This window comes from Syngnathoides biaculeatus, chromosome 9, assembly GCF_019802595.1.
Source record: "Syngnathoides biaculeatus isolate LvHL_M chromosome 9, ASM1980259v1, whole genome shotgun sequence".
Taxonomy (NCBI): domain Eukaryota; kingdom Metazoa; phylum Chordata; class Actinopteri; order Syngnathiformes; family Syngnathidae; genus Syngnathoides; species Syngnathoides biaculeatus.
Window position 1 is genome coordinate 13,292,459 of NC_084648.1, and position 21,410 is coordinate 13,313,868.

The 21,410-nt window shown below is 44.7% G+C and overlaps 3 protein-coding genes across 5 annotated transcripts in view; all 3 read right to left on the reverse strand.

Annotated features, from left to right (window-relative positions):
- Positions 1 to 13: 13 nt before the first annotated feature.
- Positions 14 to 21,410, reverse strand: part of LOC133506351 (lysozyme g-like) — a 69,749-nt gene continuing 48,352 nt past the window's right edge. Inside the window, exons 1-6 of one of the 2 annotated variants that reach the window (XM_061830409.1) lie at positions 3,220 to 4,378; positions 3,009 to 3,068; positions 2,810 to 2,887; positions 1,832 to 2,028; positions 293 to 431; positions 15 to 210 (exon numbers count right to left, since the gene is read on the reverse strand). In XM_061830409.1, coding sequence (XP_061686393.1) covers positions 74 to 210; positions 293 to 431; positions 1,832 to 2,028; positions 2,810 to 2,887; positions 3,009 to 3,012 — 555 coding nt within the window. In that variant the 5' untranslated portion in view covers positions 3,013 to 3,068; positions 3,220 to 4,378 and the 3' untranslated portion in view covers positions 15 to 73. Of the gene's footprint in view, positions 211 to 292; positions 432 to 1,831; positions 2,029 to 2,809; positions 2,888 to 3,008; positions 3,069 to 3,219; positions 4,379 to 21,410 lie in introns of those variants that run through there. The other variant, XM_061830410.1, reaches the window with a different exon arrangement.
- On the reverse strand, positions 6,372 to 13,274 carry LOC133506352 (lysozyme g-like). Of its 2 annotated transcripts, XM_061830411.1 has the most exons (6): positions 13,160 to 13,274; positions 12,985 to 13,015; positions 12,819 to 12,896; positions 8,386 to 8,582; positions 6,637 to 6,772; positions 6,372 to 6,564 (listed from the first exon to the last, which is right to left on the reverse strand). In XM_061830411.1, exons 2-6 carry the CDS (start codon positions 12,986 to 12,988, stop codon positions 6,428 to 6,430), a joined length of 552 nt encoding a protein of 183 aa, XP_061686395.1. In that variant the 5' UTR covers positions 12,989 to 13,015; positions 13,160 to 13,274; the 3' UTR covers positions 6,372 to 6,427. The 2 variants fall into 2 exon arrangements, with proteins under 2 accessions (XP_061686395.1, XP_061686396.1); XM_061830412.1 differs by lacking the exon at positions 12,985 to 13,015 and having other exon boundaries at positions 13,160 to 13,227.
- On the reverse strand, positions 15,573 to 20,953 carry pglyrp2 (peptidoglycan recognition protein 2). The gene is made up of 3 exons (XM_061830401.1): positions 19,500 to 20,953; positions 17,986 to 18,196; positions 15,573 to 16,350 (listed from the first exon to the last, which is right to left on the reverse strand). Exons 1-3 carry the CDS (start codon positions 20,341 to 20,343, stop codon positions 16,047 to 16,049), a joined length of 1,359 nt encoding a protein of 452 aa, XP_061686385.1. The 5' UTR covers positions 20,344 to 20,953; the 3' UTR covers positions 15,573 to 16,046.

The following is a 21,410-nucleotide window of genomic DNA, read 5'->3' on the forward strand; positions in this document are numbered from 1 at the left end:
CCGAATAAAAAGACGTGGTCGAGGCTTGAACAGAGTCCAGGTTTGACTCGTGTTTATTCACACTTGACTAGTGTTAAAAGCCCCCTTGGGTTTTGTACCACTGAGCTCTGGCAACGACGTCGCCGGAGTAGTCGTCTCCCGTGGTGCCCAGGTCCATCCTTTCGTAGGTTCGCACGTCTCCCACCCCAATGTTGTAAGCCGCGATCCCGCCTGCAAAGAGGTTCAGGACCAAATAAGCCACATGATGGCGGCATCGTCAATGCGGGTTCGGTTTTCGGGGAGACAAGCCAACCTTTGAGTTGCTGCTCTGCAGTCCAGTCGCGGAACTTGTCCTTGACCTGATTGATAAAATCGATCAGGATATCCGTGCCCTGGCTGAGGTGCTCCTCGCTGTCCCATCCACCTCGCGGAGTGTGATACTTTTTATCAATCTATGCAATAACAAGAGATAGAAGAAGGGGGTTTCCTATGAAGAGGTCAAGTTTTCAAACCAATAACCAACGAGCCACGCTTGCGTTCCGCCTATGAACAATTTCGGAGCGTTCACTTAAAGTCCCGCTGTCCTGAAATGCATGATTTTTAGTATGTTATTAATGGGGGGGAAAAACGGCAGCCGACATGGACCCATGTGGTTTTTTTTTTCTCCCACAAAACATGATTTCTGACGTATCTGGCTTTTTGTAACTCCCGCCATGAAAATCCTCTCGAGGGATTTGTTTTCGAGAAGAAGCAGGAAGTGACGTAAAGGACAGCGGCGCCCCCAGGTGGACTCGTTTGTTTCCATTAGTTTTACCTGCGTGAAGGTAGCTTGTTGTTCCTTCGTGTTAGCCAAAATGCCGACTCGATGCATTGTTGGACATTGCTTGAACGCTCGGATCGAGTTTACCCTTCATATGTTTGCAAGAGACCCGGTTCGTCGTGAAAAATGGATTGCACGGGTGCAAAGGTCGAGAGCTTTGTGGGTTCCAAATGGCAGGTAGGTGTATATACAGCTACAAAAATAAAAAAAAGTTTTGGGGCAGACCATGTAATCCGTCTCTCATAATGTAACAAAACATCCGCGTACGTATGACGAGTGCTAAATGCGTCGATGTGCGCGTCGGGCTCGCCCGCGAAGGCTGCTGCATCGTGCCTCGTGGACGAGCACGGCTTCGGCCAGGCTGGCTCATCTTCGGCGCCGAGGTGGCTTATCGCGGTGCCGAGGTGGGCCGCTTTACGGTGTTGTCATCGCTCGCGGCTGAGTACGCTACGTACTGTCGGGGATTCTGTTGGTAGTCAGAAGTGAGCCGCATATCATCTAAATATGGCTCGACACGATAGGATAATATTGCCCCGGACACCTGACTCGATTGCGAGACGTTCTCTTCTTCAAAAAGAGCTTCCGTGTCAGAAGGGGCGTGTTCGTCTCCCACAGTAGTTTTCAATGGCGGATGTCCGGGGTGACGTCACGGACAGTAAATGCAGCCAATTTGGCGAACACTTGGATGTCGTCGAACGACACTTCCGCAACTTTGCGCACGGATGACGCGCTCTCCGCTCATATTAATTTTTTCGTACAGACATTGAAATGAATAATGTTATATGTATTTTTCATTTCAAGATCTATTTTAGAATGTTTGTAGGGATGACACTTGGGCTTTAATGTAACATGCATGTTAATGGAATGTGGAAAGGAAGGCAGCCGGCGTACCCACAAGAGGCGAACTCCACACAGGGTGGCCAGACCCAGGACTGGAACCCCAAACCTCAGAACCACGAGGCAGATGAGCTAACCACTCGTCTCGGATTTAATACGACATCTACAATTGCACAATTTTAAAATGATCGAGACCTGCATGAGTCCCCAGGCGTTGCCGTGGTCTCCCCAGCCATTATTCAGTACGTTTCCAGCCCTGGACTCTCTGGAGATGATGCCAGCGATGATGGCAGGATCGATTCCCTTTTGCGCTCCTACGTTCTGGATGATGGCCTTGTAATTGTTCATCCTGCCCAGATCTGTTTGCGCCATCTTGTTGGACGCCGGCACACCTTCAAAGAGACCACACCCGGGTGAGTAGTTGGGCTGTTGGTTTTGGGGGAAACGTACGTCCGGTAATGAAGTGCCGATGGCAACATGGAACAGTGCCAAGAGGGCGTGGCTACCAGAGTAACCCTAGTCACAGCGATTCTGTGCCCTTTTGTTTGATCCTGTCCTGTTGAGTTGTTGGTTCACCCCATAGTCATCGGACCTTGCTGCATGTCATTTGAATTCCGCCTAGCCTAGCTTAGCGTTTCTGTACCTCTGCCTTGTCGGACTGCTACACAGTGTATGACCCAGTTTCCAGAATAAGATGCATTGAACATTATGCCCCTGCCTCGAAGTCCTGCATTTGGGTCCGCCCCCGTACTGGAGTTTCGTGACTGACAGCCCGTTTTCCTTCAGGCCCTTTCCTACATCTGAGGTGTTCGTAGCTGTCTGTAATTTAGATCTTTGGAAGGCTTTCGAGGAGAAGAATCTGAACCTATGACTTTTAGACTGATTACTTTGAGAATAACTACAACTATTCTGAGAACTATTTCTCCCGCAGAACTGAAGCTGTGGTAGCGGATGATTACCGATCGAATTATCTGAAAGCCTACAAAGGGGTGCCACAAGGGTCTGTTTTAGGACCGCTGTGGTTGTTGCTCCACATTAATGATTTCATTGTAAACCTCTCAATTCAGCTGTACGTGGACGACGCCGTCATCTACTCAATCTCCCCGAGTAAAATAAAGGTTGAAAAGAGGAAAGGGGGGGGGGGGGGGGGGGGGGGGGAGTTCACGCCGTTACCGTCGTACGTCAGCCCATCTTGCGCAGATGTTTTCTTGGATGCCCCGGTGGTGTCAACCTTGGTGATGTCGCCAAAACCTAAACGTGTACATTCAAATGAAATTCACGAGACTGCTCGTCGACATTTCTTCAGCTCACAGGAAGAAATTTCGGCGTAAGGAAAAAAAAAAAAGGGGGGGGTGGGGGGGGCCGCTCTCACCCATGGTCTTCGTCAATGTGCAATCACAACCAGGCACGCAAGCAGTCCAGTTTAGTATCACTACCGAGGGGGGGGGGGGTGAAATCAAAAGAGCATGAGTAATACCAGTCGGCATTAGATGATAAGCATCCTTTATTTGCACATTATCATATGACACTAACAAAAAAAAATGTTGTGCTGATTGATGGAGAGATAGACAATAATACTGTACCAGTCGTCGTCTTCTTCTTCTTGTCTTCCAACTAGTCAGCCTCGATCTTTCTGCCGTTTCCTCCGCTTCTGCTTTTATACAGCGCACTTCCTCTGTTTTTGTCTACGTGACTACTTCCTTTTTCTGGGGTGTGTACACTTTGTTTGTCAAGTTCCACCTGGGGGAATTTCCCCAGTGTTTATGGCAGGGAGGTGCCTGTACAAGCGTTTCTTTCACTTTTGCTACTTGCGGCGCGTTGGCCTCACAGTTCTGAGGTCCCGGGTTCGAGTCCCGTACCCGCCTGCGTGGAGTTTGCATGTTCACCCCGTGCATGCGTGGGTTTCCTCCTGCATCCCAAAAACATGCAACACTCTAAATTGCCCCTAGGTGCGATTGTGAGGGCACCTGTTTGTCTCGATGTGCCCTGCGACTGGCTGGCAACCAGTTCAGGGTGTACCCCGCCTCCTGCCCGTTGACAGCTGGGATAGGCTCCAGCACTTCCCGTGACCCTCATGAGGATAAGCGGCAAAGAAAATGGATGGATGTTTGTTACCAGCTTTAACTTTGATTTTCTAATATTCTTTTTTTTTTTTGTTGTTTTTATTTTAAGAATACTGTATGGTCGAGGCCAGCACAGTGAAGCAGCTGGTAAAGGGTTGGCCTCACAGTTCAGAGGTCCCGGGTTCGATCCCGTACCCGCCTGCGTGGAGCTTGCATGTTCTCCCCGGGCCTGCGTGTGTTTTTTTTTCCGGGCACTCCGTTAGGCCTCCCACATTCCAAACAACATTCATTCAATGCAACATTGATTGGGCACTCTAAATTGGCTGGCAACCAGCTCAGGGTGTATCCCGCCCGTTGACAGCTGGAATAGGCTCCAGCACTCCCCGTGACCCTTGTGAGGATAAGCGGTTAAGAAAATGGATGGATGGTCAAACGCTGAAGAAAGGTCATCTGAGGTGAATAATGTTGCAATAAGGGTGAAAATCTACATTTTTACAGAGCCAAAAATCAAAATACTACAAAAATAAAGACACAGAAATATAGCAAAATGCCACAGTTGCAATATTAGGAGAATAAAGTCCTGATATTACAAAATTAAAAAAAATTTAAAAAAGTGACTAGGAGCGCTAAGTAAAAGTCATTTTACAAAAGTGAAAATGTAATGGGTGGGAGTCGTTATCTTGCAAAAAAAATAAATAAAAAAATGTCAAGATATTGTGAAGGAAATCTGCAATTTTCAGAAAATAAAGTCAAGAACAGTCTGGAAAATGTAATTTTTCCAAGGACAAAAAAAAGTGCATTGGCGATATGATGGTCAACATACGAATTTGCGTGTTTACATTTTACATAATTTTGTTATGCAGGGGGAAAAAACAACAACTTGAGTTTTGTCAGTACATTTAAAACGTAATTGTAATATGTGAAGTCATTTTCCGTGGGAACAATTATTGTCCCTATCCAACCCTCAAAAAAATGAATCATCTTCGTGTATGAGCTGTGTTATGCTAGAGGGTGCGGACATTCGTGCAATCATCTGTTTCGTTTGACTTTTTGTTTTTCACACGGCGCGACGATGTCTGGCAAACAAACTTGAAATGCGAGCCGTTGAGAAAGTTGCGGCTGTGCCAGAACCCGTCGCGAGTGAATTTGAAATTGCGATACGGATCCGAACATACAGCATCATATTTTTAACTCATTTACAAATGACCTACAGTAAATGTCTGGGGGGGAGCCTATGCTGCCATCTTTTATACTTGGTTTTAATCTTCAGACTTCAACCCTATAAAGCATTTTACCTGCTAAAGAGGAGACTGAAGTGATCAACCACACCCTGAAAACAGAAAAATGGCAAATAACTCAAAAGTGGCTTTGGTGAAAATTTATTTCGCATTTGGCAGCGCGGTGGAGCAACTGGACTCAGTTCTGAGGACCAAGGTTCAAATCCCGGCCCCGCCTGTATGGAATTCGCATGTTCTCCCGTTGCATGGGTGGGTTTTCTCTGGGCGCTGCGGTTTCCTCCCACATCCCCAAAACATGCAAAATTAATTGGAGACTCTAAATTGCCCCAAGGTGCAATTGTGAGTGTGGCTGTTTGTCTCTGTATGTGCCCTGCGATTGGCTGGCAACCAATTCAGAGTGTATCCTGCCTCGTACCCGTTGACAGCTGGTGTAGGCTCCGGCCCTCCTGTGACCCTTGTGAGGATAAGCAGCTCAGAAAATGGATAAATTATATTGCTTTGGTGGGGCAGCTGGAAAGAACTGGCCTCACAGTTCTGAGGTCCCAGGTTTAATCCCGGACAGACCCGCCTGTGTGGAGTTTGCATGTTCTCCTCTTGGCTGCGTGGGATTTCTCCGGGCACTCCGGTTTCCTCCCACATCCCAAAAACATGCCCAATTAATTGGACACTCTAAATGGCTCCGAGGTGTGATTGTGAGTGCGACTGTTTGTCTTTATGTCCCCTACCCTTGGCTGGCAACCAGTTCAGGGTGCCTGCCCTGCCTCGTGCCCGTTGACACCTGGTGTAGGATCCGGTACTCCCGCGACCCTTGTAAGGATAAGCAGCGCAGACAACAGATAAATTATATTACTTTGGTGGCACCTTTGTTTAACTGGAAAGAGGAGTCTCATTCAATTTAGGTCTTAGCTTTGCTGCCGCCTTGTGGTATTTAAATGCAACTGCAAAACGTTTCATGTGGGCATGACTTCATTGTATTTAGTTGGTAGTTTACATAAAGAATTCATCCATCCATCCATTTTCTTTGCCGCTTATCCTCACATTAATCGTGGCGAGTGCTGGAGCCTATCCCAGCTGTCAACCGGCAGGAGGCGGGGTACACCCTGAACTGGTCGCCAGCCAATCGCAGGGGACATAAAGACAAACAGTCGCACCTATGGGCAATTTAGTGTGTCTAATTAATGTCGCATGTTTTTGGGATGTAGGAGGAAACCAGAGTGCGCACCCGGAGAAAACCTCACGCAGGCACAGGGAGAACATGCAAACTCCACACATGTGGGGCCGGGATCGAACCAGCGTCCTCAGTACTGCGAGGCCAACTTAAAGGATTTATACATTTGGATTTTTTTTTATTTTTTAACACTACTACATTAGTGCCACATGTGTGTCTGAGTCTATTCCAGCAAACTTTGGGTAAATACAAGAACACAGGCCAGGTTTTGATTCAGGTTTATTGACTGTCGACGGGGTTTTTGTTTTGTCCCGAAACCGCGTTAAAACCCTCCGTAGTTTTTGTACCACTGAGCTCTGGCAACGACGTCATTGGAGTAGTCTCCCCCGGTGGTGTTCGCATCCACGCTTCCGTACGACCCCACGGCTCCCGGACCGCAGTTGTAGGCCGCGATCCCCCCTGCGGGGGTTCAGCGCAAAATGAGGACCCCAAATGACGCGTGCGGCGCACGCGAGAGCGGACGAAGCGAACCTTTGAGTTTCTGCTCCGTACTCCAGCCACGGCGGTCGTCCATCTCGTTGATGAACTTTATCAAGATGTCTGTGGCCTGGCGGAGGTGCTCCTTGCTGTCCCATCCACCTTGTATGTTGTGATACCTTTTATCCACCTTGCATATATGACAGTGATGAGTAAAGGACGGCGGCAGACTTTAGGACTACAACCGCATGAAAACCTGGACACGCGTTCACTTTCTTCCAGTCGGTTGCAGGGCAAACAACAATTTAAGGGTACCAAATGACACCAATGTGTTTTGGGAATTTGGTACGAAGCCGCAGTACGCTACACGAAAAAATACGAGCGGAGAGCGCGTCGTCCATGCGCAAAGTTGACTAGCTAACACAGAGGAACAACTAGTAAAAACTAGTAGAAACAAACGAGTCCACTTGAGGGTGGGTCTGTCCTTTACGTCACTTCCTGCTTCTTCTCGAAAACAAATCCCTTGAGAGGATTTTAATGTCGGGAGTTACGAAAAGCTCCGTACGTCAAAATTCATTTTTTTTTTTTCACGTTTTGTGGTGGGTTGGGGGAGGGGGGGGGAGAGAACGCACAGGTCCATGTCGGCTGCCGTTTTTTTTTTCCCATTAAAGGGCTACTGTCAGGAAATTGACGATTTTTAGTATGTTATTAATGAAAAAAACGGCAGCCAATATGGGCCATGCCTATGCCCCCCCCCCCCAAAACATGATTTTGACGTATGCAGCTTTTCGGAAATCTCGCCATGAAAATCCTCTCGAGGGATTTGTTTTGGAGAAGAAGCAGGAAGTGACATAAAGGACAGAGGCGCCCCCCAGGTGGACTCGTATGTTTCCATTAGTTGTACCTGCGGGAAGGTAGCTTGTTGTTCCTTCGTGTTAGCCAAAATGCCGGCTCGTTGGATTGCTGGACATTGCTTGAACACTCGGGAGGATGGATTTACCCTTCATAAGTTTGCAAGAGACCCGGTTCGTCGTGAAAAATGGATTGCACGGGTGCAGAGGACGAGATCTTCGTGGGTTCCAAATGGCAGGTAGGTGTCTATACGGCTCCGAAAAAAAATGGTTTAGGGTGGACCACGTAATCGGTCTCTCATAACGTAACAAAAGATCTGCGTACGAAATATGTCGACGTGCGCGTCGGACGGCGTCGGGCTGCTGCGTCGCTTTCCCAGCGAAGGCTGCGCTTCAGGCTCGCGGACGGCGGCGACTCTGAAGAACCCAGCCAAGAATGCCTCACTCAGCCGCGTGCGCACAGTAAAGGGCCCCGGCTCGACTGTGATCGCATATCATCTGAATATGGCTCGAAACAATCGTGTAATATTACCCCGGTAACTTCACTCGGTTGTGTGGTGTTCTCCTTTTCGAAAAGAGCCTCCGTGTCAGAAGGGGCACGTTTGTCTCCCATAGTTAGGGTGCACCGCGTGTTTTCATTGGCGAATGTCCCAGTGTGACATCACGGACAGAAGATGCAGCCAATATGGAGACCGCTTGGATGTCGTCGAATGACGCTTCCGCAACTTTGCGCACGGATGACGCGCTCTCCGCTCACATTTATTTTTTCGTGTAGACATTGAAGTGAATAATGTTATAATGTATTTTTCATTACAATATCTATTTTAGAATGTTGATACGGATGACACTTGGGCTTTAATAACATACTAAAAATCATGCAGCTCGCCCCCGATTAAAACCGACTTCAAAGCGTCGATTTTGCGCTACGGCGTAATTTGAACATGATACCGACCTGCATGAGTCCCCAGGCGTTGCCGTGGTCACCCCAGCCACTCTGAAGTGTATTTCCAGCCCTGCACTCTCTGGAGATGATGCCAGCGATGATAGCAGCGTCGATCCCCTTTTCCGCTGCTACGCTCCTGATCCTGTCCTTGTACTTGTTCATTCTGTCCAGATCCGTTTGGGCCATTTTGTAGGACGCCCGCTCACCTTTAAAGAGGCGACGGGTGTCAATAATGCGAAGGTACCACCAAAAATAATGTAAAAATAGACATGCAGCGTTTTTAACGTTTATGAAAATCTCTTATTTGATGCAGCCCTATGTGAGGGGGCGCAAGCCACTACTATCTGTAGGCCGGTCCCGAGCCTGGATAAATGCACAGGGTTGCGTCAGGAAGGACGTCCGGTGTAAAACTGTGCCAAACAAATTTGAGCGTTCATCACCAACGCAGCACCCGCAGGCGCACGGTCGCCCGCAAGGACCAACTAAGGCGCATGTTCTGAAAATACCACAGGTCACAAATTATTATTCCTATTTGTGTTTTAAACTTTGAATCTGATGTGCTCTAAAATAATGTTGTATCATAAAGTATTTACCGTCATTTCCGGCCTACAAGCCGTTACTTTTTTTCCCCCACACGCTTTCAACCCTGCGGTTTATGCGGTGATGCGGCTAATTTGTGCATTTTTTTTTTTTTCTAACAGCCGCAAGGATTAGAGCGGAAAAGGTAAGAATGAGGCCGGTGGAATATATGTGCCGAGGAAGTGACTTTTACCGGCCCGGTTAGCGCTGCACGAGCATGTTGGCGTGTCTCAGTGATATCTACCGGTAAGTTTTATTTTAACTGAGCCTGTTAGCGTTGGTGCTAGCGTTAAACTCTTTCTCTGTACCGTCTTTCTTTTGTAAATATCTCGCGAGGAAAGCGGACTCGTCGGAAGAAGAGGGATGCGCAGAGCCTACAACTGACTGTTGGGACTACGACGGGAAAAACTTAGGAGTTGGTTGACGTGATGATTAGGAGAAAAGTTGATATATATATATATATATATATATATATATATACAGTGCATCCAAGAGAGCAGGTGGAAAGGTCGTCGAGCTAGAAGTTTAGGACCAGCGTTTAAATTATGTTACCATGGAGTAGACAAAATGGAGTAGGGGTTATCTTAAAGGAAGAGCTGGCTAAGAACGTCTTGGAGGTGAAGAGAGTGTCAGATCAAGCGATGAGGCTGAAATTTGAAATTGAGGGCGCTATGTTTAATGTGATTAGCGGCTTTGGCCCACAGGTCGGATGTGACCTAAAGTCGAAAGAGAAATTCTAGAAGGAACTAGATGAAGTGGTTCTGAGCATCCCAGGCAGAGAGAGAGTTGTGATTGGTGCAGATTGTAATGGACTTGTTGGTGAAGGAAACGGGGGCGATGAAGGAGTGATGGGTGAGTACGGCATCCGGGAAAAGAACTTTGAGGGAGAAATGGTGGCGGACTTTGCAAAAAGGACGGAAATGGCTGTCTTCTTTTCCTTTCGGCTTGTCCCAACCTGCTCACTCCAAGCGAGAACCTCAACATCTTCAATTCAGCTTCCTGTCGTTTCTTCAGTGCCACCCTCTCTAATCCGTATGTCATGGCCGGCCTCACCACTGTTTTCTAAACTTTGCCCTTGACTCTTCTGTCACGTAGAACACCAGACACCTTCCGCCAACTGTTCCACCCCGCTTGGACCCGTTTCTTCACTTCCTTACCACACTCACCATTGCCCTGGATTGTTGACCCCAAGTATTTGAAGTCACCCACCCTCGCTATCTCTTCTCTCTGGAGCTTCACGCTTCCTCCTCCGTACCTCTAATCCATGCACATATTTTCTGTTTTACTTCAGCTAATCTTCGTTCCTCTCCTTTCCAGTGTGTGCCTCCATCTTTCTAATTGTTCCTCCGCCTGCTCCCTCCTTTCACAATATCATCTGCAAACATGATGGTCCAAGGGGATTCCAGTCTAACCTCATCTGTCAGCATATCCATTACTCCCGGAAACAGGAAGGGGCTCAGCGCGGATCCCTGATGCAGTCTCCCTTAAATTTTCCTGCCACAACTACGGCACATCTCCCCGCTGTTCCGTTGCCCTCATACGTATCCGGTACTATTCTAACAAATTTCTCCGCCACACCAGACTTGCGCATGCGGTACCACAGTTCCTCTCTTGGTACTCTCTCTTTGGCTTTCTCTCGGTCTACAACATAGACACAACGTGGCTCCTTCTGACCTTCTCTGTACTTTTCCACGAGCATCCTCAAGGCAAATAATGCATCTTCAAGGCAAACAATGCATCAGATGGATTTACTTGAAGCATAAATACTTCGCAGGAACAGGTTGGAACGGGACAAGGCGAAAGGAAATTAAGAAGATTAAAATCTCTATTTGATCTGCACGTCGCTCCAGAAATATTCAATCAGAAAACAAAATTAACTATTTGTAGTTAAACTTTAAAGCTTTTGACGTCCCCCCCCCCCCCCCTTACTAAATAAATTTCAAGTGAAACAACAGAGAATCACCCAAACACAACTGGACTCGTTGTCACTGCAAAAACGAAGCTGGACTCGACTTGTCACGGTCGGCCGTGGCTATTCGTGGCATAAAACGCCTCATTTCCGGTTCACACATCCGCGGAGGCGAGTTTTCCTTTCCTGAGACGATCAGGGGGAAACCGCGACCCCAAGCCATTTGATTGGTCCCTGCAACGCTTTCTTCTTCTCTTGGCTGCTTCTGCCTATTTGGCACCGAGTGCACTACACGCGACACCATCGGTCACCGAGGGAAATGCATCCCCGACGGACGCTTGAACACAAGAAACAAGGGGAAGAGGTACAAGTTGGAGGTACTATTTCGCGTCATTATTCACAGCAACATCATGCCGCGGTGTTTACGCTGCAATCAGCCAGAAAGTGGGAAGACCAATGTGCTGATACATTCATGATACGAGTGAGTGATTCTAGCCCATTATCCAGCGATTTTTCTTCTGAAAGTAATTGCAGTAGCAGCAGTGTACCTTTTGCATTTTGGGGTTTAAACTGATTATAATCATTCCAAACGCAATGATGCACTTTGATGTGTTTGCTGTCGTGAAAGGTGCTGCCGCATTCATGGCAATATTAGGGGGGAAAATCATAGTATTGCTTGATGGTGTTGTAATATTAATAAAAATAATGTTTTTTATTTATTTTGGGGGTGGAGGGTGTTATTGTCGAACCAAGCTAAAAAGATAGTACAGAATAGTCAAACGTTTGTTTTTTTTTTTACCTAAAAAAATGTGAATACATTTGTAATATTATGGGGGAAAATCATAGTTTTACTGGATGGTGTTTTAATATTCATAAAAATAATTGATTTTTTTGGGGGGGGGGCTGTTATTGTAGACGCAAGCTAAAAACATAGTACAGAATAGTCAAACTTTTTTTTTTAACCTAAAAAAATTGAATAAATTTGTAATATTATGGGGGGAAATCATAGTATTACTGGATGACATTGTAATAGTCATAAAAATAAACTTGTTTTTTTTGGGGGTGGCTGTTATTGTTGAAGCAAGCTAAAAATATAGTACAGAATAGTCAAACTTTTTTTTAATGTAAAAATGTGAATAAATTTGTAATATTATGGGGGGAAATCATATTATTATTGGATGGCGTTTTAATATTCATAAAAATAGTTGATTTTTTTTGGGCAGGGGTCTGTTATTGTAGACGCAAGCTAAAAAGATAGTACAGAATAGTCAAACTTTTTTTTAACCTAAAAAAATGTGAATAAATTTGTAATATTATGGGGGAAAATCATAGTATTACTGGATGGCGTTGTAATAGTCATAAAAATAAAGTTGATTTTTTTTTTTTTTTTTTTTTTTTTTTTTGGAGGGGGGGGCTGTTATTGTCGAAGCAACCTGTAATATTCTAAGGGGAACATGATCTGATAATAATCATAATAAAATTTGCCAGAAAAATATATATTTTCTCTACTGTTACTCTAGCTACTATTACTATAAAATGAGCCAAATATATATATATATATATATATATATTTTTTTTTTTTTTCTGGCAAATTTTATTATTAGTATTAGCAGCAGTGGTAGTATAGCACCTTGCATGCTGCACAACTCAAAGTGCAGAAACATGAATGCGTTTATGGCTGTGATAATCATATTATCCATTGTTTTGGAATAACGCGGATAATCACAATGATTTTCTTTCAGCCAGTCGAGGTAAAAACGAATGACTTTGCAGGGACCAATCAAATGACTTGGGGGCGCAGTTTTCCACTTGATCATCTGAGGGGAAAAAAAAACTCGCTGCGAAATACGTCATCTCCTTCTCAAAAGTTTATCTTACTTTCTCCCGACTGGTCCTCCCCGAATAAACAAAGATTGGTTTAAAATAATAATAATAATAATGATAAGTTGCTTACTGGCGTAGTGCAGCCCGTCTTGGTTTGCCGTTTGCTGGGATGCTCCGCTTGTTTCAACTTTCATGATGTTCCCGTAACCTAAACGTGCAAATGGAAAAGAAACAAAAACATAATAAAACATCATCGGAACAGGTGGAAATTTAGGGCAAAGAAAAGGCGCTGTCACCCATCGTCTTCGTCTGTGTGTTTGTGACCACCTACAGGCGGAAAAAAAAACGTCTGCTTTAGTGTCACTCCATAGCGCGGACGTGCTTTAGAAGTTGCAACATGTCAACGCAGTGAGGGAACTGCTGTGTATTTGTGAAATGTTATTTTCAATAAATAAAAAAGAAAGAGCGTACCTGTCTTGATGTTGCCGCTTTCTTCACTGTTATGCCAGCTTTCAGTTTTTCCCCTTATCCGTACTTGATGAGGGGAGGGGATCCGAGGGGCGTATCCTGTGGCCTCGTGGGCAGATTTGACCAGTTTGAATTTGTCATTCTGCGCACTTTATTGGGTGGGGTGGCGTGGGGGAAAGTTACGGTCAATGTTTCACTTTCTCTTTCCATTTCTCGGAAAAGTAGTTTACTTTTTGCACAAAATACATTTTCTGACAGTTGTATCTTTAAAAAAATATTGTTAAATTAGTATAATTGTCAAACTTTTTTTTTTTTTTACCTAAAAAATGTGAATAAATTTGCAATATTATGGGGGGAAAATCATAGTATTACTGGATGGCGTTGTAATATTCATAAAAAATAATGTTGATTTTTATTTATTTTGGGGGTGGGGGGTGTTATTGTCGAAGCAAGCGAAAAAGATAGTACAGAATAGTCTAACTTTTTTTTTTTAACCTAAAAAATGTGAATACATTTGTAATATTATGGGGGAAAATCATAGTATTATTGGATGGTGTTTTAATATTCATAAAAATAGTTGATTTTTTTTTTTTTTTTGGGGGGGGGGCTGTTATTGTAGACGGGGGGTGGGGGTGGAAATGTCATTTCAGGAGGGAATTGTAATTCCAAGAAAGAAAAAGTATCGCGTATGTGAATTAAGAAAAAAAAAAAAAAAAAGAAAATTTAGTGTAGTTTTAAAATCATGATAATTATCATTTTAAAAGTGGTTATATGACTGCAAATTTACTCAAAAAGTTGCCATTTTGAGAAAAAAATTAATTTTCCCTTATGTGTACTTTATTGGTTGGGGTGGAGGCAATTATCTCAAACAGATTTCACGAGATTAGGGCCAATAGGTCATTTGGATGTTTCACTTTCTCTTTCCATTTCTCGGAAAAGTAGTTTACTTTTTGCAGAAAATACATTTTCTGACAGTTGTATCTTTAAAAAAAAAATCAAATTAGTAAAATAGTCAAACTTTTTTTTTTTTTACCTAAGAAATGCGAATAAATTTGTAATATTATGGGGGAAAATCATGGTATTACTGGATGGCGTTTTACTGTTCATAAAAATAATTGATTTGGGGGGGGCTGTTATTGTAGACGCAATCTAAAAAGAGTACAGAATAGTCAGTTTTTTGTTTTTTTTTTTTACCTAAAAAAATGTGAATAAATTTGTAATATTATGGGGGAAAATCATAGTATTACTGGATGGCATTTTAATATTCATAAAAATAAAGTTGATTTTTTTTTTGGGGGGGTGCTGTTATTGTAGAAGCAAGCTAAAAAGAGTATAGAATAGTCAAACTTTTTTTAAACCTAAAAAAAAATGTGAATAAATTTGTAATATTATGGGGGAAAATCATAGTATTACTGGATGGCGTTGTAATAGTCATAAAAATAAAGTTGATTTTGGGGGGGGCTGTTATTGTCGATGCAAGCTAAAAAGAGGACAGAATAGTCAAACTTTTTTTTTTTTAACCTAAAAAAGGTGAATAAATTTGTAATATTATGGGGGAAAATCATAGTGTTACTGGATGGCATTTTAAAATTCATAAAAATAAAGTTGATTTTTGGGGATGGGGGTGTTATTGTAGAAGCAAGCTAAAAAGATAGTCCAGAATAGTCAAACTTTTTTTTTTTAACCTAAAAAAATTTGAACAAATTTGCAATATTATGGGGGAAAATCATAGTATTACTGCATGGCGCTTTAATATTCATATACTGTTCCGTGGCCAGGACTGAAAACCACATCGCTCCTCCTGAATCCGAGATTGGAATTCCCCTCGAAGACCCTGCCGAGGGTGTAGAACTTCCCCACTGTTGCACGGCCAGGACGAAAACCACATTGCTCCTCCTGAATCCGAGATTGGACTTCGTACTCGTACCCTCTTCTCCAGCACCCCTAAATCCACCTTTCCAGGGAGGCTCAGGAGTACGATCCCCCTTCAGTTGGAACACCCCCTCCGGTCCCCCTTCTTAAAAAGGGGGACCACCATCCCAGTCTGCCAATCTAAAGGCACCGTCGGCGACAGTGCCATATCATATGATGAAAATGTGTATTATGAGGACGTTTTCATTTTACAAAAATATTAAGGTAACCCTAACCCTTTACAAGAATATAGGTAAAAATATAGAAGAATATTATGGAATATATTGAGGAATGATGCTCAATTTTTTTAAAAAGTTGGAATGATTTTTTTAAAGTTCTAATTTTACAATGAACTCCTTTAAACTCTATTACAAGCATTTATTTTGATATTTGAAAAATAATTGAAAAAAATAAAGTCAAACTATTATAAGGGGGGGTCCTCGTCTTATGAGATTTTTTTTTCCTAAGTAGTTTATAAATAATGAGAGAAATAAGGAGAATGAAGTGAAAATAAAGGGAAAATTTTATCTTGTGAGAGGAAGGAAAAGTAGAATTGCAGTATGGCAGCAAACATTTAAGCATACAGAATAAAGTTCATTATATATTATAAAATATTGTTGTATAACATTCTCCCCCCCCCCCCAAAAGAACATTGAAGTGTAGAATAAAATACCATATAATATTCTAAATATTCCGTGAACAAAATTCAAGTATGGCAAGTGAAAGTCATACTTGAAAAATGAAATCGATTCTTGAGCACTTTCACTTTCACGCTTCAAATTTATACTTTCACTTTTGTCTTTAGTAAGCCGCCGGAAAACAGCAGCCTCTTTTTGTGTATTGTACGGTGGCCCGGAAGCGCAAAACAATAGAACAGATTGTGGAACACTTTGACATGTCACGAAACCGAAATAACAAATGATGATGTTTTTTCTTCGGGGGGTGTCGTGAATTTTTATGACGCAGATACTGCAGAGGCTCAGTGTCTGAAATGGTCCCAGCGCGTGATTTCGTTAAAGAAGGCGTCCCCGGGGCAGGAAGTGTAGTTGACCATCTGCCTGTGGGCCCGCACGCCGTAGTCAGCCACGAGCCGCCCTCCGCCCACCGCGCAGCGCGTCAAGCGGCGGCGCAGGAGCCCCGTGGCGTGACGCGACGGGAGAGCCGACGTGTAGTTGCCGACGACGGACACGCCGTAGCCGAGGCTGTTGTGTCCCCGCGTGTGCGTCCCGAGGAGGTTCCAGCCCCGGCCTTCGTAGACGTAACCGTCCGAGCCCACCACGAAGCTGGCGGGAGAGAACGCGTCAGCGTGAAACACGCAACCTGCTTGCGATCGGAACCTCAGACCTACAGACCCGGCCCACGGGAGATGAAAATCTGGCTTATAAATAGACCACAAAGGTCCGGTGGTGCCTCGTGGTGCGACTTGAATTTGGTCCTGAAGCACATTCGCAACACAAATGACTCGCATCTCAAATCGTCTTTTCCCGTTGAAATGAATGGAAGTGCCACTCCTCAGCCTGTCGGGAAGTCTGAGCTCCTCTCTGGGCTTCTCAGTACGGCGGTAATATTGGTCATTCTTCACTATACGCCTGTTAAGCGTGATTACATTTTCTTTCTACACGTTGCTTCATCTATGTTCAAATGTCCATTGCTTCAAGATTAGCACCACCACCTGGATGCTAATTGTTAGCCTGTGTGCTGATGCATCAACATAGCGTTTCTCTCAGAGGGCCGTTGTGATTTTGAAATCAATTTTGACTCGCCGCCTGATATTATAACATAGACAACAAATCGATGGATGACGACTTTTGAAATCAAAAGTCGAGGGTAGTACTTTGTACCTGTAAGTATTGTTCCGGTTACCGTACTGTAAAAATTGGTTTAGTAACAAAAAAACGTAAATATTTATTCCTAATGACAATTGAATTTAGGTTTTAGCAAGAATCATGGCGGTTCAAGCAAATGATTTGCTTTTGCGGACCACGTAAAATGATACGGTGGGCCGGATCTTGCCCTCGGTCCCTGTGTTTTAAATACACAAAGAGTAATTCTCTTGAAAAAATTAAAAACATGACGAAACGCGATTGAACACTTGCAAACATTGGCATTTGTAAAATGTATAGAAAATACAATATCATAATACTGTGCCATGAAAACTTAAAGTGTGGAGTGAAATTGTACTACATTTGTTTTCAATACTGTGTAGTATTTATACCAACAAAAAAAATTTAAAAACCATTTGATTAGGAGCATCCATCCATCCATTTTCTTTCTCTGCTGCTTATCCTCACAACGCTCACGGCAGTGCTGGAGCCTATCCCAGCTACCAACGGGCTGGAGGCGGGGTACACCCTGAACTGGTCGCCAGCTAATCGCAGGGCACATCGAGGCACTCACAATCACACCTAGGGGCAATTTAGAGTGTCCAATTAGTTTTTGGGATGTGGGAGGAAACCGGAGTGCCCGGAGAAAACCCACGCAGGCACGGGGAGAACATGCAAACTCCACACAAGTGGGCGCTGGGATTAATCAAGGCAGCATGGTAGGTCAGCTGGTAAGGCGTTGGCCTCACAGTTCTGAGGTCCCGGGTTCAATCCCAGACCCACATGTGTGGAGTTTGCATGTTCTCCCCGTGCCTACGTGGGTTACCTTCGGGCTCTCTGGTTTCCTCCCGCATCCCAAAAAACATGCAACACTCATTGGACACGCTAAATTGCCCGTTGGTGTGATTCTGAGTGTGGTTGTTTGTCTGCGTGTGTCCTGCGATTGGCTGGCAACCAGTTCAGGGTGTACCCCGGCTCCTTGACAGCTGGGATAGGCTCCAGCACTCCCCGCGACCCTCGTGAGGATAAGCGGCGAAGATAGATAAATTCTAACGGTCTATCAAATGATTGAGCAACAAGGGAAACCCGAGTCACCTGTATCCGATATCGCTCCAGTTGCGGACGTCCTGGTGGAAGCGCTGCATGGCGCGCATGTCCCGGGAGCACGTCGCGAAGGTCAGGCAGGGCTGCGAGGGCTCGTACGTGTGGTGAACGTAGACGAAGCCCAGGGGCAAAGACAGCGGGATGGGGGTTCCCTTGGGAGCCTTCGCCCTCCACTGGCAGCGGGAGATGATTTGAGGACAATCTGTAGAAGAAAAAAAAAAAAAAGGCCCCTTGGGTTTTATGCAGAAGGTGCGCAGATTTCAACACCAAAACATTTACGAGTACAATTTCATGCTTAGCTGTTAGCTAAATTTTCACTGATCAACAAACGGTCCATAAATGGGAGGAGTGATGATGGATTGTGAATCCGTTTGTAGTAGCGGTTAGGTTAAGGCATAGGTGTCAAACTTAAGACCTCGGAGCCATATGTGGCCCGCGAAAAAAAAAATCATGTTCGCCAACTTCTGCGAATGTATTTTTTTTTTTTTTTTTTTGCTTAAATCTGTGCTCAAATTCCAAGATTTTCACAGTAAAGATAATGTGGAGATGTTGCATTTTACTGTTACTAAAGCGTTTATCGAAAGCAGGGGTCACCGACGCGGTGCCCGCGGGCATATGGTAGCCCGCGAGGACCATATAAGGCGCCCGCGAGGTATGTTCTAAAAATACCGTAGCCCACAAATTGTTACTATTATTTGTGCTTTAAATTCTGAATCTAACTTGCTTATGTGAATTAAAAATGTAAAATAACTGGAATGTCACTTACTACAATAAATGAAAACAAAAATATTTTATGTACGCGTAATGAATTGAGTCTGAAATTTGTCGCAAACAGGTCACGTAGCCCCTTGATATGATCGGTGCTCACGAAGTAGCCCTCAGCCTAAAAAAGGTTGCTCAGCCCTGATCTAACGTAACTTCAACAATACTTGAATGAACGATTATCCTTGTCTTCTGATTTCAAAACCAGTTATCCCTTTATTTGTTGTGTAAAGGTAATATTATGTCATGTCATTATCCAAGCCACTTATCCTTACAAGGGTGGCGGGAAAGCCGGAGCTTATCCCAGCTAGCTTCGGGCGAAAGGCGGACTACTCTTTGGAGGGAGCTGAAACTCCGTGTTTCTCAGCGACAGCCCAGAAACCCGTCTGATCTAGAGAGAAGATCTGCGTGGAGGAGTGTGCCAAAACCCCTCCCGCAGTGTGTGCAAACCTGGTGAACAACTACAGGAAACGTTTGACCTCTGTAATTGTAAACAAAGGCTACTGAAGCAAATGTCCCAGCAAATGTTAAAAAATATTTTGTCTTATGGTTAGAAGGGAAATAAAGGTTAGTTCACCTTGGAAAAGGAAAAAGACGGGTTGGATTAAGATTTCGAAAAAAGGCTGAGGAGATGGAATTGGTAGAACCTCGGGCAAGTGGTCTGAGTTAAGAGTGTTAGGATTCGGTCTGAGGTTAGTGTCAGGGAAAAGGTTAGGGCAAGACTTTGGTTTGATCTTAAATACCCCAGTATTTGTGCACAAATGCCTCTAATCCTTCCTTCACCGTCTCGTTGACTCCAGTGTCCAGAGCGATCCACTCCGTCTTCTCCAACCTCCAGACCAGCGCGAGGGTGTCCATCACCTCCTTCCGAAGGTCAAGCGGTTCCAGAATAGCTCGGGAGAGCTCCCTTCGCTTTGGACTAATGTGTTTGGACAAGGCATCAAGACCCTGGCCCGCGTGCAGGGTAAAACTGTAATATTCCTTCAGGATCTCACTAAGAGCATGTGGCTCCTCAGATTTGGGTAGTTGGATGATGTCTGTGGCCAGTATTATGCCGTCCATACCGCCGTGAATAACTGCGTCGGTGGCCAAAGTGGCGGGCCTGGATAGTTTGAAGACCTTGGGGCGTTCCACGCTGTCCCAACACCCGTCCGGCCCCAGCCGACGAGATGCCGGGATGTCCTGGAGGCTGAGGAAGGATAACCCGAGCGTCCTTCCCAAAGTGAGCGGAAAGAGCGCAACGGCCGAGGTGGCTTCCTGCTTGGCTTTGAGTCCGGATTCGATTCCCAGCAGCAAAGGCGCCAGGGCGACGGTGGTGCCGTCCGGGGCGAGCGCCACGCCTCGCTCCTCGCCGCTGTCCGTCACGATGTGGTGGACGGCCTTGTCAAAGAAGCTGAAGGACGAGGCGTTGAGGATGGCCGTCTCCAGCTCCATCGCGTCGGTGAGGTTGTTAGAAGCACCCAGGAAGTGGATCGTCATGGCGTCGTCGTGGCCGGCGGTCCTGCGCAGGGCCCTGACCAGCGCCAAAGGGGAAAGACCCGGGTTGGTCTCTTCCACCTGTTGCACTGCATGGATGAAGTTGCGCATGCTCCGCAGGTGGACACCTAACAGGAAACAAGATGAAAAGGCAAGTCAGCGTCTGATACCAAGTCCTGGTTCACCCCTAAAGTCATGAAATCAATGAGGGAGAAAACGGAAACTCTCCTAAAAAAAGGTCTCGACATTATCTAAAGTTGAAATCTTTTCAGTGCCAGTCGGTCGCGCCTTAGTCTCGCCTTCCTTTCTGGTTGAGAGTCACGGATGTCATCCAGTCTAGTTCTATATCAGTAACAATCAGTTGCTAAACTTCCTACTTCCACCAACCGACTTTGCCCCTCCCTCACCCGTCATACCACCTAAACCTTGTTCCACAGTTTTGTTACGCCCCCCCATATTACGGGTCGAAGTCGACGCAGAAAAAGCAGTTCCCAAAATGTTCCTTTTTAGCTTAAAATGGCACGTTTTAACCAAGATCCCATGGCGGTGGTCTGTTTTGCACCATCTCAGTGTAAATCCAAGCTAGCTTCACCAGGCAGCTAATTAGCTTAGTCAGTAGTTAGTAGTAGCTATCTCGCTAGTTACCGGTAGCTACATAGCTCTCATCAATCCAGCTCACCTGTAAGGAAGAGAAGCGCTGTAAAAAAAAAAAAAAAAAATGCACGGGTGAATGAATTATGTATCTAGACAGGTTCAGTGGACGGCAGGCTGATTAGGACCCTTTTTTTGTTTTTACAATTTTAGGAGGGTGGGTATCCTTGTCTGCTCAAAGACTCAAAATAAAAGGTCACTCTTTGATCTACGTTAAACCAGTTCTGCAGTTGTTACTCAAGGGTGGAACTGTGCTGTAGTCGCTGGATGTCGCTCCGTTTGAATGCTAACAATGTCAAATTTGTCTGATTTCTTTGTTAGTTTATTATATATATACACACACAATGGTGCCTTGGTTCTCAGAAACAATCTGGCTGGTTGAAAACCAAAATGTTCGAAAACCAAAGCACATTTTCCCATTACAATGAATGGAAAATTAAATTATGCATTCCAAGCCTAAAAAATATTTTCAAGTGAATTTTTTAAAATAGCTTTTCCTTATAATTAACTGCATAGTAGTTGTAGTA